The sequence below is a fragment of the Dendrobates tinctorius genome, unplaced genomic scaffold, assembly GCF_039654945.1.
Source record: "Dendrobates tinctorius isolate UK_male_01 unplaced genomic scaffold, ASM3965494v1 ptg000074l, whole genome shotgun sequence".
Classification (NCBI taxonomy): domain Eukaryota; kingdom Metazoa; phylum Chordata; class Amphibia; order Anura; family Dendrobatidae; genus Dendrobates; species Dendrobates tinctorius.
This window is the reverse complement of record NW_027361742.1, coordinates 6,232,226-6,249,205: the sequence shown is the minus strand read 5'-3', so window position 1 is coordinate 6,249,205 and position 16,980 is coordinate 6,232,226. Positions and strand designations below refer to the sequence as shown.

Below are 16,980 nucleotides of genomic sequence, written 5' to 3'. Positions count from 1 at the left end.
ATTAATTTAAGCAGTTCTTCCATATTTTCTTCTTCTTTATTTATTGCATAGCATGCCCTTTCACTTTAAGAAGATATTGAATCAGAAAAGTGCTTGAATTTTTAAAAAAGCATTTAGGTTCATGAACTACTGTTGTATTCATGCGCAGCATACAGTCTGTTGAGAGAATAAAGCTACACAAGTTTTTGTAATACTTTATTTTTGTTTGTTCTGATGTTTATAATGGCTGAAATGCATATAATAAAAACACAATCAAAGTCTTATTTTACTTACAAAGGTTCTGTAATAGACAGCGCCAGAAAGGATCTTTACTTGCATTCTGCTTCAAAACCTTTTATTTTCACTCCCAGTGGATTCTCAGTTCAGTGTCTTTCATCTCCTTAAAACTTTCACACTCTGAAATAATAAGGTGTAAAGAACCATCCTGGTGGGAGAATGGAGTTGAAATCATTCTGTGTGTTAGGAGATGGGGGACTAAGTGGATTTCATGTTTTTAAAACTTTTGTGACCAATGTTTCCCTGATCCTGACAGCTGTTTCACTGGACTGTCTGGTGAAATTTTACAATACTCAGGATGAATAAAGTTTCTAAACTGAACTGTGAGGTCAGCTAGAAAGTCATAGTCTCTGGAGTCATGAAGGACTTAAGGATGACCGGTCAGACGACTGAAGCAAATCTGAAAATGAAATAATTTCCTATACAACCTCATACTGGTCAATGTGAGCACTGATGATAGAAAATAGACATTGACAAGGTCTATGGACCATTAAAGGTTATACACAGTATGTATGATATTACCAATTTACCGTGAAGTGTAGCTTAATCAAACAGTTTACAAAATCTGTGCTGTAGCAAAAATGAGTCTCATATTGGATCTGTAAGCGCTTGCTGATATGAGCCATTCATTTTATGCTTTCATTTGACTCAACAGATGCCCGTGTATTTTATATCATCCAACTAAATGGCTGCACATCAGGATGTATATTAGGTTTGCATCTCTCTGAAGCTTTTTAACATGGCTTGTTTTTCATGCCAGAAAATCAATGTTTTGAAGCTGTGTTTTACAGACGAAAAACATAAAGAGCAGTGTTTTATTTGGTGAAAAAGTTCCAAAGCACAGTTATTTTAGCACAATGAAGCTGTATGTACATCGACATCTGTTAAACAAAATATCTGTTAAAAAAAACAACATTTTTCTCTTCTTGGAAAGTAAGTGAGATTTCTGAAATCTCATGCACATGTTGCTTATATTTTCCTTGCATATATGAAATTCTAAAAAAAAAAATGAAAAAAATGCACTCTTGCCATTGTTCTTTGGCTTTTTTTAAAAAAATTTTTTGGCATTTATTGCATGGTAAATACGATTTGTGTTATTATGGCAATCCCAAACTTGCATAGTTTTTATTTCTTTTTCATTTGCTTTTTTTTTCTGTTCATGATGCTGTAACAGGGTTTATTTTTCGCAAGATGAGCATTGATCTCGCTTTGGGTACACTGATCCTTTCCCAGGACATTGATTCATGTCAAGAGACTGACAGCATGCATCAAAGTCAGCATCTACTGCTTATGGAAGGAGATCAGGCCTGAGCTCTCCCCATATTTGCCGACTCCAGTGCAGAACATACAGTAAGGCTATGTGCACACGTTGCGGATTCTGCTGCGTTTCCCATAGCGTTTTTCGCCCTGCGGAAATGCAGCAGTTCCGCAGACATGGTACAGTACCATGTTAGCCTATGGCATTTCAAATCCGCTGTGCTCACGCTGCGGTTTTTTCCGCGCGGTTTTGCTGCGGTTTACAAACCGCAGCATGTCAATTATTTGTGCGGATTCCGCAGCGGTTTCACACCTTTAAGAAAGTAGAGGTGTGAAACTGCAGGGCAAAACCGCAGGCTAATCCGCAGGAAAACCGCAGGTCACTTTACCCACAGGTGAATCCGCAGCGTGTGCACATAGCCTTAGGCTCATATACGTAAATGGGTTGCTATTATTATAAGTAATTGTTAATAATAATATGGTTATTTCTTTTTTTGTCCTTCATTTTTAGGAGATCATTAGTTAATAGCATAGCTGCTCTTGTTCCTGCCTAATAGCTGCAAGTTTTAGCAGGTAAAAACATTCTCAAGTCATTGCATAGCATCAAAATATTTTATCTGGAAATATCAGTAAAAGGTAGAGTACATGTGTACCTGGAGGCCGTGGGAGCTTGAAAACCCTCAGTACATGGAGCACAGAAATACAATGAGCTAATTATTTTACGTCTTTGTACATAGGATACAGTAGGGTTCCGTCTATACAGAGGTAGTCCTTGGTCAGATTTGAACCCAATGCCCCAGTGGAACAAAGCAACGGGTAAACACTAGAGATGAGGGAATCCGAACATAAAAGTTTGGGGTTCATACTGGACAGTTAGTGTCCGGTGCTAAATGCTGAACACATTCTTCTTCTGGAAGTCCATTGCAATGTTTGGAGTTCTGGGGGAAGTCCATTTCAGAGAGAGAAAGATTTTTTCAAGATTCAAAGTTCAAGTTTCCATTGTTTTTAAAGGGGTTCGGGTTCTAGTTCAGGTTTGGGTACAGTTCTAGTAAAGTTCGGGTTGGGTATCAGAATGCAAACTTCTACGTGTCCACTCATTCTTAGTGAACACCCTGAGGAACAGTTTCTCAGCAATGCTTTCCTACATACTGGGTACACAATCTATTACGCTCATGTGTAGGAGGCAAGTCTATACAGGTTTTCAATCATTTGCCCAGCACCTAGAACATGTTGGTGAGTAATAGAGATTTCTCCTATGTTTGGAGGCCTTTAAATAACCCTGGAATTAAAATTGCCTTGCTGTATTTGGACTAGCACGCTATCAGCAGCTTCACACTGAGGGGAATCTGGCTGAATTTCATTTTAATCCTTTCCATTATTTATCTTTTCTTGCACGTTCCTCAGCCATTCTCCCGTGCCTAATAATAATGTAATCTATTTAGGGATTCTATTATGAACATGGATACATAATATGGAAATGTTTTGGAATCTAATTTGAAGAGAGATAATTAAGCGAAACATTACAGTAATATAATCTGTGTTTTGTTGTTCCATATTTCAGGTTTTTCAGTGCACTGAACTGCGGGCTTTATGTGATAATAAAATGCTGTTGATCTGAACAACATCAATCTGTATTATTACTGCTGTAATGCAGAAAAGATAGAGAGAGTTATAGGCTGGGAGCCCAGTAAAATGATTGACAGTAAAAAGTAAAAAATACAAAATTTACTACCGTTCCGCAACGAGAAACACAATACAAAAAAGGTTTAATGAAGAAGATAAATAAGGGTAATTGCAAAACCTCAATGTTGATTTATGTGTTTTGCTTGTTATATATCTCTATCTGCATGAAGCATCTTGCTGCATTTGTTTTACATTGCTTACTCATGACTAAAGGGCCTTTTACACATAACGATATCGCTAGCGATATTGCTAAAGTCACTGTTGTCACTGATTTTGTGACGCAAAAGCGATATTGCTAGCGATCTCGCTACATGTGACACTTACCTCCGACCGCCCCCCCGCTGGATATCGCTGATCGCGCAAGAATGTCCAGGGCCGTTTTCTTCTCGCTAGCGTCCCGCGATGCAAGGACGCAGGTGGAAATCGTCATCATCGCTGCGTCTGACAGGTAAGTATCGACCGCCAACCGCTGCTGCATCGCTAGTGAGATCTGCCTGTTTGGCAGCTCACTAGCGACCATTTAGCGATGCACCAGCGATCCTGACCACGTCTTATCGTTGTCGGGATTGCTGGTGCATCGCTAAATGTAACGGGACCTTAAGTTAAGGAAAACAACCAGAACTCTCCTTAGGCTTATTCACAACACAATTTCTATCCTGAAATTAAAAAAAGCTGAGACCACCATAAACTAATGCAATCAGAAGTAGTTTCTCATCTAATCTCATCCCTCTAACTAATCAGGTCAACTTCAATAACTAGGTGTTAGTCAAAACAAGGAGTTCCCACACAAAGACACATATTAATAAAGTTTGCTCATTTTACATTTGTTGTTTAGTTCACACCTCTCTAACTGCTTATGCAATGATATATGGTCAGGACATGTCCAAGGTAATGTCTTGAAGGCCCCCAGACACTGGACCTGCTGATGTTGTCAGGATCGGCCCACGGTCCAATGTGTCCAATGGACTCTTCCCAGACTGATGATGCCGGGGGACAGAAGGATTTGGACTCGGATTTCCAGAGGCAAAGTCTTTTCTACTCCAGGAGATAAGCTACTGCTAACTAATAGAGAAAGTAGGAACCAAGTGTTCATATGTATCGGAGAGTCAAAAGATCATTCCAACAGCAGCTATATGTGAATGGGGCCTAGATAGGCAGTATCACAGGACAGCCCTTGGGATCTTGTCACTCTCAAAGCAATGGTTTACTGGACGGAGACAAAGGGAGGCTGATATCATTGTTAAAATGACAGTTATCATTGACTTTTTTTCATTGATTGATTGAGTGTTTTAAGAGTAAATTGGCTAACATTGAAAATTTATGCAATGTCCGTCACAGCTGTTTTCTACGGTGTCCATGTGATCACTGTGGTACACCCATGCATAAGGGCAGTAAGTGATGCTGATGGCATACATGGATGTATGTAAATGCTAAATGGTTAGAACACTTTAATGCAGAATTACAGTAGGGCAGTTGTGAATGTAAATTCTATCCTGTAGTTGTCATAGTCAACACGTGTGTGTGTTATTATCAAGCATATTAATAGTCAGAACATCTGATTTCAGCAGATATACTGTATACAGTGAAGGGAATAATTATTTGATCTCTTGCTGATTTTGCAAGTTTTCCCACTGACAAAAACATGAACAGTCTATAATTTTAAGGGTAGGTTAATTTTAACATTGAGAGATAGAATATCAAAAATAAAATCCAGAAAATCACATTGTATAAATTATATACATTTATTTGCATTTTGCAGTGAGAAATAAGTATTTGATCCCTCTGGCAAACAAGACTTAATACTTGTTGGCAAAACCCTTGTTGGCAAGCACAGCAGTCAGACGTTTTTTTGTAGTTGATGATGAGTTTTGCGCACATGTCAAGAGGAATTTTGGTCCACTCCTCTTTGCAGGTCATCTCTAAATCATTAAGATTTTGAGGCTGTTACTTGGCAACTCGGAGCTTCAACTCCCCCCATAAGTTTTCTATGGGATTAAGGTCTGGAGACTGGCTAGGCCACCCCATGACCTTAATGTGCTTCTTTTTGGGCCACTCCTTTGTTGCCTTGGCTGTATCTTTTGGGTTATTGTCTTGCTGGAAGACCCAGCCACGACCCATTTTTAATGTCCTGGCAGAGGGAAGGAGGTTGTCATTCAGGATTTTACGGTACGTGGCTCCATCCATTCTCCCACTGATGCCGTGTAGTGCTGTGCCCTTAGCAGAGAAACACCCCCAAAACATAATATTTCCACCTCCATGTTTGACAGGGGGGACAGTGTTCATTGGGTCATAGGCAGCATTTCTCTTCCTCCAAACACGGCAAATTGAGTTAATGCCAAAGACCTTAATTTTTGTCTCATCTGACCACAGCATCTTCTCACAATCACTCACAGAATCATCCAGGTGTTCATTGGCAAGCTTCAGATGGGCCTGCACATGTGCCTTCTTGAGCAGGAGGACCTTGCAGGCACTGCAGGATTTTCAACCTTTACGGTGTAATGTGTTACCAATGGTTTTCTTGGTGACTGTGGTCTCAGCTGCCTTGACATCATTAACAAGTTCCCCCGTGTAATTTTAGGCTGATCTCTCATCTTCCTCATGATCAAGGATACCCTCGCGAGGTGAGATTTTGCATGTTGCCCCAGATCGATGGTGATTGACAGAAATTTTGTATTTTTTCCATTTTCTTATTATTGCACCAACAGTTGTCTAAATCCCACCCAGCATCTTACGTATGGTTTTGTATCCCATTCCAGCTTTGTGCAGGTCTATGATCTTGTCCCTGACATCCTTAGAAAGCTCTTTGGTCTGGCCCATGTTGTAGAGGTTAAAGTCTAACTGATTAATTGAGTCTGTCGACAGAAGTGTTTATAAAGGTGACTATGTAAGACAGCTCTCTTTAGTGCAGGTAGCAAGATGATTAGGGGTGTCTAACTGGTCTGTAGGAGCCAGAACTTTTAATGGTTGGCAGGGGAGCAAATACTTATTTCTCAATGCAAAATGCAAATACATTTATATAATTTATACCATGTGATTTTCTGAATTTTATTTTTGATATTCTATCTCTCAATCTTAAAAATAACCTACCCTTAAAATTATAGACTGTTCATGTCTTTGTCAGTGGGCAAACTTACAAAATCACAAAGGGATCAAATAGTTACTTCCTTCACTGTAAGGTTTGACGATATACACATTTTTATTTCCATTTTAATTATGATTAGGACACCGTGTTTACATTGAAACACACATTTGCATTACTATATAAATTGAATGTATCACTTTAAAATTAGGTATTATTGAAATAAGTTTATGATATTACATTTATTATTCTAATTATAATACCTTCTCAATTTTCAGTGTAGCAATCTATGTTGCAAAAAAATCTTGAGATTTTGCAATTCTCACACCTGCCACTAAGCCTAACATTAGGCTTTTACATCTTGTACAGTACTACATTTGACGAGGCTTCTCATTATTACAGGTAAAAATACAATGACTGATCACACCTCTATATACAATAAATAACAGGGGATCAATCATTCTTAATAAGTAATGGTCACATCTCACCTTCTACCCTTCTCTGCTTATTGACCTTCACCCAGATCAGACAATGCCCAGAAAACGTTCCTGAATACTGATAGCTAGGGCCAATGTAGCTGCTGTAATGTCTGTCTCTAAATGCTGTTCACAGAAATTAAAAAGGCTCTCCACTATTTTAACACTGATAACCTATCCTTAGGATAGCTCATTAGTGTCTGATCATTGGGGGTATGACATCTGGCACCCCTGCCAGTTAGCTGTTTTCGGTGTTGGTGGCTGCCAGAAATGATCAGTTACAGAACTCCACAGCACAGCTTTGTCTACTGTATAGTGGCCGTGGCCGGGTACTGCAAATCCACCCCCTATTGATTTGTTTAGATGATGGATGTGCCGTACCCAGCAGAGGCCATGACCGGTAGATGGAACTGTGCTGTGCAGCTCCATCACTGTTCAGTTCCGGCCACAGCCAACACCAATAACAGCTGATTGGCGAGGTGTCAAACTTGGTTACCCCAATGATCACACATTGAAGAGCAATCCTAAGGATAGGCCATTAGTCTTAAGGTAATGGACAACCTCTTTAAGGTAAAATGTCTGCCATCATAATCATGTACATAAAAAAATCTAAAAATCAGTAAAAAATTAAAACAGACTGGAAAACAAGAATATATTTCTCTTATTGACTTTAATAGGTAATACTTTAGAAGATACATTCCCTTTATAATGTATGCATAGACAAAGCCATGTACAGTAGGTGTTAGGTTTTAACAATGGGGGAGTTTATTTAAGAATTTGCTTGGGTCAAATGTACAATTTTTTACACATTGAAGTTCAGATGGCTTCATTTATTAGGGGCACATAGTTTGGGCGAGCAGCATGATGACGATGCTGTTGTGAGCTGTCAATCAAACAGAAGTGTCCACTCCCCAGCAATCTGAATGTCAGGGGGAGAAGTCCATCCTAGACAGGACTCAAAGTTTTTAACCTTATGAGCTGTTAAGCCCTGTTTTTTCATATGTGTCCATATCATAGTCCTAGGCATAGAAAGCACGTATGAACTCTACACAAACTTTATCACTGGTGTCTGAAAATATAGAAGTATGCGGATACAATGCTACTTTTTGCTGCTAAAAATCCAAGTCAGATTCCTATATTTGGACGTCACAGCATTTCTACACTTTCTCAGTGCCTTATGGAAAAATCTCTGCATCTTTTAATCAGGTACAAACAATATTTCTCTTAGCAAATAATCCTTTCTTATTTTACGGCAGAGATTCAAGACAGGATTAAGCGCTAGTAGGAACTAAATGGCATAGAAATGTAAGAGTTTTTTCAAGAGAGAAAAAAAATAGAAAATCAGGAAAAAAGGATTAAGAAAAGTTTTTATATGACTCTAAGGATGTGTTCACTCAAAAATTCAAAACTCTTCAAAAACTTGGGGTTTTTGCTTAGTTTCCACATTAAAAAGTTAGAAAGAAAGACTCAGTGTGCACATATCCTTGATGTTTCTGAAAAACTAATTTGACTTTACTATTATTTGGGTCTTTTTTCCAGGTATAAATGTCATGAATTTAATTATCACACTTGTCTTTGTTGATGACTAGTTCAATATGAAACAGTTAAACATCAGATACAGTGTGATCAAATGTTATGGATGCACAAGCAACAAAAATGTACACCTACCTGAAAAGTGTCTGCACATTGACTATTGTCTTTGCATCTGCCATGTAATCCTCCTCGGCACTCATCGTGCTTTCCTTGTCCACAACCACCATGTTTGCTGCAAATGTTACTCCACACTTCAACAAGTCATCTAGGCTTTGGAAAACACAAAAATGACTTAATGGTTCTATACAAAACACATAAGCTAAACTAAAGAACGTATGTAGAACATAGAAAGCGTGCAAAGATAAAGTATTGGTTAGTTCATTGTCATTGAACTGTGTTCAACAAATGGATATTTGCCTATTATAAGATTTATCTAAACTTTCATTTTTTTGTTTCATTTTTTTTTTTTTTGTAAATTTTGCCCTTTGAAGAAAGTTATGACATTTTGCAAATCACATTGCTAAAGAGTTTGTCTTCATTCCTATAAAATTTCATTTAAGCGATTTCCAATCCCCTGCTTTTCCCAAGTCTATTTGCTTGCCATGAGCTGCATTGATGTCAGAACATGCTCATTTTAGACTACAGATGATGGCAGTGAAAGGTCAGCACTTGTCTCTTCTAATTAAAGTTGTGATTATCAAAACCATTCCCTGCAGCAGGCTTTTCACCAAAGTTAGGCCAGTTTCACATTTGCGTTTCAGGGCGCAGCGACAGTCTGCGCACGGCCGCCGCTAAGCCCCGCCCCCTGCCGCGCCTCCGCCGGTAGCTCCGCCTATCGGCACATGACGCTGCATGTGTCCTGCGTCCCCTACCTTTATCACTGGGGACACAGTGCGCAAACCTGTTGCAATTTGGTTGCGCTCGGCGCACCGTCAAAAGGACGCATGCACCGCCAAACGCATAGTGCGCACGGCCTGCATCCCCAGTGCTAAAGATAGTGGACGCAGGACGCATGCAGCATCATGCATCCGTGGGCGGAGCTACCGGCATAGGCGCAACAGGGGGTGGGGCTTAGCGGCGGCCGTGCGCAGCCCAACGCTGCGGCCGTAAACGCTAATGTGAAACTAGCCTTAGTGGGACTGATCCTTTCACTGCCATCATCTGTACTCCAAATAAGTACATTCTAATATCAATAAAACTAAATGCAGAAACTTAGAAAGGGGAAAAGCAGAGATTTGGTAGTCACTTACATGCAATTTTTCCCAGAATGAAGATACAAAAAAGACTTCCAGCCAGCCTTCTTTGAACAGTAGATGGGTGTTGAGCACTCCATCTATGGTTCTCAATATTGCAAATTTTTTGGTGCTATTTCAAAAGAGGTAGAGCAGCACATCTTGAAACCCCAGTCCACTATGAAATCTTTGTGAGACCCTGCCGATGAAGTATAACAACCTAGTTTATTGTTGATGTTCTCGGTTTTGACATGGTGTATGACCTGTGACATGAAGGAAAAACAAAGTATGACATTCTGCAACATAATGGCTAACACAATACTACAAAATTCTGGATCCACAAAAACTCATATTTCAACCTTTCAGGCATTAAAAAAAATAAAGTAAGCACTCTCTCTGAAAGTCCATCAGCACCCCTGCAACACAATCCTAATTGGATGGAGCTTTACTAGCTTGAGGTTGTGTTTAAACCCTTTTCAACTTTAGACGTATAGATACGTCTATGGTTTCCTCCCCCTTGTTTGCTGCGAGCTCCGGCGATGAGCCCACAATTTTTTCCAGAACAAGTCAGCTGATTACATTAGCTGACATGTGCCCCTAACAGCAGCAGATGGAATCGAGATCCACCCGCGGCTTTTAACATGCTTGCGCTGGAAGCGCATCACTATTCCTGCCAATTGGTGTCTGTGTCACATGACTGCCAACGGTTTGGCATGACAACTCATGGTCTGCATGAGACCCCTGTGTTTGTTATAGCCAAATAACTATGAGTGCCACCCAGTAGTCGGCGATCATAGCAGGTGATCATTTTAGCTATACACAGAAGGGATGAAGTCCCGCTCTGTGTAACACAAGCTTTCAGATGATTGCAGCTTCTAGTCTCCCATAGAGACTATTGAAGCAAGTGTACAGTAAAAAAAAAAAGATTTTAAAGATATTTAAAAAATGTGAAAAATCTAAAAGTTTAAATCACCCCATATTTGTCACATTATTCAAAATAAAACAATACAAAAAAAGATATACACATATTTGGTTTCACCGCTGTCAGAAATGCCTAATCTATATATCTATATATATAATAGCCTTAAATTTTCTGTCATCCACTTCCGTCTGGATGTCCCTGTATCCCACAATCCACTGCGCCGCACCAGAAGTACGTCAGCCGCCATTTTGGAACACCCAAGTGATGCCGCTCGGATCTAGGCCACCGCTAAGATGCCAACCGCCGCTGGGATCCCAGCTGCTGCTGGGATATGCAGCTGCGATCCCAACCGCCGCTGGGATCCCGGCCCCTGCTTGGCTCCCAGCCGCTGCTCAGATCCCAGCTGCCGCTTGGATCCAGGTTGCCGCTGTGATCACGAGGCTGTGAAAGGGGTGTAACGAGGGGATATAACGAGAGGGGTGTAATGAAGGGGGTATAATGAGAGGTTGTAATGAGTCTGGAGTAATGAGAGGGATGCCGCTGCCGGACCCCCCCGTCAGGACCCACCACCTGACTACATGTGCCGGATCACGCTGCTGCTGCCTGCCCACCCACCTCCGTGCAGTCACAGCCAGCAGGAAAGACCACGGATTGAGGCCCGTGCTGGAGATTGGGTGTGGCCACCCTCTGGTGGCGCCGCACACCATCTCCAGCACAGGCCGCAAAACACCGTCTTTCCTCCTGGCTGTGTGAGGGGTGTAAGAAGAGGGTGTAATGAGGGGGGAGTAATGAGAGGGATGCTGCTGCCGGACCCCCGACAGGACCCACCGCCTGACTACATGTGCCGGATCCCGCTGCTGCCTGCCCACCCACCTCCGTGCAGTCACAGCCAGCAGGAAAGACCACAGCTTGAGGCCTTTGCTGGAGATTGGGTGGTGGCCACCCTCTGGTCACACCATCTCCAGCACAGGCCGCAAAATACCGTCTTTCCTGCCAGCTGTGAGAGGGGTGTAACGAGAGGGTGTAATGAGGGGGGAGTAATGAGAGGGATAGCGCCGCTGGACCCCCGCCATGACCCACCGCCTGACTACACGCGCCGGATCTCGCCGCTGCCTGCTCACCCACCTCTGTGCAGTCACAGCCGGCAGGAAAGACCACAGCTTGAGGCCTGTGCTGGAGATTGGGTGCGGCCACCCTCTGGTCACACCATGTCCAGCACAGGCCGCAAAACACCGTCTTTCCTGCCGGTTGTGACTGCATGGAAGTGGGTGGGCCGCCACCCCCAGCGCAACAAAGCTGCCCCCATCATGATGTTACTGCCCTCCCGATGCAATAGCATCGGGCACACATCTAGTAAAAAATAATTTTGTAACGAGAAAAAAATCAAAGCGCCAAAATTACGTTTTTCTAGTTGTCGCAACATTGCATTAAAATGCAATAACGGGCAATCAAAAGATCGTATCTACACCAAAATGGTATCAATAAAAACATCAGCTTGGCATGCAAAAATATGTCCTCACCCAGCCACAGATCGTGAAAAATGGAGACACTACGAGTCTCAGAAATGGCAACTTTTTATGAGGGGGATTTTTTTCCACCACTTAAATAAAAAAGAACTTACATATGTTTGGTGTCTATGAACTCGTAATGACCAGGAGAATCATAAAGGCAGGTCAGTTTTAGTAATTAACATGGTAAAAAACAAACAAAAAAATGTTTTTGTAGTTGTACCGCACTTTGATTTTTTTCCCATTTTCCAGTACACTATATGGCAAAACCAATGATGTGATTCAAAATTAAAACTTGTCCAGCAAAAAGCAAGCTCTGACATGGCCATATTGACATAAAAATAAAAAAAAAGATATAGCTCTGGGAAGAAGGGAAGCAAAATACAGAAACTCAAAAACAGAAAAACCCAAGGCGGTGAAGGGGTTAAAGAAGCACTCCTCCTCCCTTCAAAGTTTTTATCTCCTTAATATAGTGCAATAACCATATTATATGGCACTATGTAATTACAATTGCTAATTTTGGCTTTCAACCCAGCTAATTCTTCTCTTTTCCATTAGGTCTATGAAATCACATGATTAAAAACTGGCTAGCTGAAACCCTACAAGCTCAATGTAGAAACAGGAGGTCAATTTTCCCTACATGAGTCATATGTCACTGCCAAACATCCCTGGTGGGGAGAAGAGGGAGCTACTGGGTCAGGAGTTGAAGAGGGAAATGATTTATGCAGGGACAAGAGACTTCTTGTATCTACATAGAGCAGAGGAAAGGGAAGAATTAGCTAGGTGGAAAGTCAAAATGAGCAATTGTAAGTACACAGTGCTGTATAATATGATGACTGCATTATATTACAAGGATACAAACTTTGATTCAAGTACTTCTTTAATTGAAACTAAGTTCGTAACATATTATTAATGCTCATCTTCTACAATATAGATGAAAAGAAAATGATTTGACTTAATTTGTATGAGTAATAAAAATAATACAAGACTTTACAAGTTATACAGACACACAACACATAATAAAACTGAAATAAGAGTTTACCTACTTGTCTATGCAGCCAACCATGTAGTAGACCATCGGAAACCAACAGATTGCATCCAGAAAATGCATATCGGGCCTAACATTGGGATTAGAAGAATACATTATAAACATACTATTTCATATTAATACACTCATTTAAAACAACTGCTGCACAATATTCATATATCTAGAAAGATATTGACATACATTGTTAAAAATAACCCAAAGTACATTATCCAGAACATAACACAATAGGAGACTTAGCAAGTGCTGATGAAGAAATGATCTGTTCATGATTTATGGCAGTTACATTGTATTTTAATGTGAATAAATGTGTCATTTCCAGAAGACAGAGGAAAAAAAATATGATTAATGTGAAGCATTTGACTTGTGTAATAAGCACCAGATCCTGTGTAAAAGTGGAATGTACGCACCACCTTTCCATTTATTAAAGCTCATGCATGACATATGGTAATACTGCACATGAATTTCCGCAACAGGCACATGTCACAACACAACAGTATAGAACAGATTCCATGACTCTAAATAGCACAGCTGGCAGTATTGTTATTACTATAAATATAAAAATCATACTGAAAGGTGGCAAACCTTTAAGACTATCGTATATGTATAGTAATCTGCTTGAGTATTTAGAACTTTTATCTCAATAGACAGACTTAAAAAAAGAATCAACAGTGTGGGAAATGGTGTCAAGCAAGAGTTTTATAATTATCACTACTTTTTTTGTGAATCTCAAAATGTTTCTGAGCATTGCAATTTTCTGGACAGAGAGCTCAGATGTTGCTCATCGGATCTGTTGTAGCCATTTTTCCAATTTAGGGGTCACTGCTCCAAGTGCTCCTATCACCACTGGAATCACAGTTGCCTTCACCTTCCTCCTCTTCTCCAGTTCTCCTTTGAGGCCCTGGAATTTCTCCAGCTTCTCATATTCCTTCTTTCTGATGTTGCTGTCACTTGGCACTGCCACATCTATTATCACTGCTGTCTTCTGATCCTTGTCTACTATCACAGTGTCTGGTTGCTTAGCCAACACCTTCTTATCCGTCTGGATCTTGAAGTCCCACAGGATTTTAGCCCTTTAATTCTCCACCACTTTCACTGGGGTCTCCCACCTGGACTTAGGGGGACTTAGCCCATATACTGTGCAGATCCACTAAGTGTTGGACGGTTTCTGAGGTTTCTTTGCATAGTCTGCCCCTTGGGTCTTGTCTTGCTTGGTAAATTCCTGCTTCTATGGATCTGGTACTTAGTGCTTGCTCTTGTGCCGCTATGATTAGTGCCTCTGTGCTGTCTCAGAGTCCTGCTTTCTCCAGCCATTGGTAGGATTTCTCCATGTCAGCCACCTCCATTATCTGTCGATGGTACATCCCATGCAGCAGTTGTCTTGCCATGGTGCGTCACGTTCCTGTTCTTCCTTCCAGATCTGTTGATGTTGCTGCTTTAGGCTTTCTCTCAGCTTCTCAAATTTTGGTGCCATTTTTCTGATGAATTCCTGAATACTCCTTGTTTCATCCGTGATGGTGGCTTGGATGCTTATCAAGCCTCGACCACCCTCCTTTCTGTTGGTATACAATCTCTGGGTGCTAGACTTAGGGTGGAGACCTCCATGCATTGTGAGGAGCTTTCATGTCTTCACATCTGCAGCTTCCATCTCTTCTTTTGGCAGGAATCACAGACCAAAAAAATCCTTTGACAAAAGACCAATTCAAGAATTTCACAGTATCTCTATTGTCTCTGCTAAAAATCAAACTTTATTCATAACACTTTAAATAATCAAAAAAGCATCACACCACAGAGATGATCACCACTGGGAGGTGCCTATCCCTACACTGGCTAGTTATCCCTACCTAACAGCGGAGGTTGGAGCCCTAGGACCTGTGCAATAGGCCCCCCCACTCCACGACGGCTTACCCTGCTAACCCTATAGGGTCCTATAGTGGCAGGGGTGTGATAAGGAGTTAAAAGGTAGGTGAGAAAGAGAAGAGATAAATAATATACTGTAAGTCTTCCTGGCTTGATTTCAGATGGAGAAAAGATTTCTTCTTTCTTCTTATGATGACCTATAGTAGAAGTACCTAGACTGTTCTTAACCCTGCTGTTCTGTTCGCATTTGCTATACACTTGTACTGTTCCCGGGTCAATATGACCCGACCTATTAATTCTTGATTTTTAGCTACTCTAATTGTTTTATTTGAATACTTTTTTCATTAAAATACTGTATGTGAACATGGTTGATCATAAACAAATGAAAAATTTAAATTCAAACTTAATTATTTATTTTTTTTCATAAAAAGGTTACACAGGCTTTTTGCAATTATCTTCGATTGTTGACATTCTGCACACAAATAACAAAGAAGCTTTACATTAGTATTAATTAAACATGAAATTTAACTTTTTGAAAACAAATTTTATAAATCAACAAATGAAAAATCATAAAAACTTCAATCTTTTTAGAAAGAAAAAGGAAAAAACTGAACATGTTTATGCGTTTTTACACTGAACACAATAATAAGACACATGTCCTTTACACAAATATTTTGAACATCCAGCACATGTAAGATTAGTCTTATTGTCACAGGAAGATGGCAGAAGCTACATCTCTTCCTTTTTTTGCTGGTAGCTGTGCTGCTGGTAGCTGTGCTGCTGGTAGCTGTGCTGGTGGAGGCCGTGGATGTGGAGTCTCTTTCTTGAGCATGCTGGACACTTTTTACAATGGCTGTTGCTCCATCACTTCTGGGGGTCACTTTTCTGCTCTCAATATATGGCCTCACCAGGGATTTTCCCAATTCCTCAAGAAATAATCTTCTTTTATGCAGCTTATTCCGGTTCCAATCGGGCTCGATTTCTCTCCATAAGACAAATGCATTGTATGCAGAAACGTCCAGTATGTTATAAAATAAAATCATTGGCCACCGATTGGTTTTGCGTTTGCATGTATATGTTGATATTGCTTGGTCTAAAGTATCAACTGCTCCCTTTGTGGCATTATAATCCAAAATAATGTCAGGCTTTCTGTCTATCACTTATGGCATTGCCATGGTGCATTGTGCTCATTAGAATTACCTGTTTGTTTTTTTTGGAACATAAGAAACAACAGTTGTATTTCCAGAAAAATAAAAAGTAGAACTGTACACCTCTCTATTGCTAAGGATACCTTGCGGTAGTTCAGGTTTATTTTTTCTCATAGTACCCAGCACTGTAAGTTGCTTTTTCTTCAACATCTGGCCTAGTTGATAGGATGTAAAAAAGTTGTCACATGTGACATTTTGTCCTTTTAGTCCATGAGTCAAATCGAGAACAACACGCATACCCTGATTTTTTTCAGGTCTTTCATCAGGGGTTTTTCCTGTATACACTTGAACATTTAGAGCATATGAACTTTTGCTGTCGCAAAGTGTCCAGATCTTGATGCCATATTCTGCTGGCTTACTTGGTATATATTGTCTGAATGGGCACCTACCTCGGAATGCCACCAGTTGCTCATCAACAGTTACAGTTTCACCACTATTATACAATTTTGGTAGAATCTCTACCCATTGATTCCAAACATTTCTAATAGGGGCTAGTTTATCTTTTGCTCTTCTTTCCATTCTATCTGTTTTAGAATCAAACCGCAGTACTCTAGAAATTTCATGAAACCTTTCTCCTCTCTCACAAACAGACTAGATAATGACTTTCTTACTGATAAGAACAGTGAAACACCACCATTTTGAGATGAAGTACACATAAAAAAACATAACTTTTGCAGTCAGAAATAATCAGAGACCTGTAGAACAGTATAAAATGCTATCGAGTCATATTGACCCGAACAGTACAAGTGTAACAATCAGCGTGTAGCAAAAAGTAAACAAAAAAAAAATGTAGAGCTCCACAAATGAGGAGAAGTCAAGGAACCACTAGTTTCAAATCCTCATTAAAAAAAATCTGCAGGGTCTCAAAAATCATTTTGGGTCATATTGACCCGAACAGTAC

General features: G+C 40.3%; 1 protein-coding gene across 2 annotated transcripts in view; it reads right to left on the bottom strand.

The window, feature by feature from the left end:
- KCNT2 (potassium sodium-activated channel subfamily T member 2) overlaps nucleotides 1–16,980 on the bottom strand; it is a 1,782,840-nt gene that overhangs the window by 261,594 nt on the left and 1,504,266 nt on the right. For both annotated transcript variants that reach the window (XM_073582885.1, XM_073582886.1), the window contains exons 20-21: nucleotides 13,013–13,084; nucleotides 8,440–8,574 (exon numbers count right to left, since the gene is read on the bottom strand). In XM_073582885.1, the coding sequence (XP_073438986.1) occupies nucleotides 8,440–8,574; nucleotides 13,013–13,084 (207 nt within the window). The remainder of the gene's footprint in view (nucleotides 1–8,439; nucleotides 8,575–13,012; nucleotides 13,085–16,980) is intronic.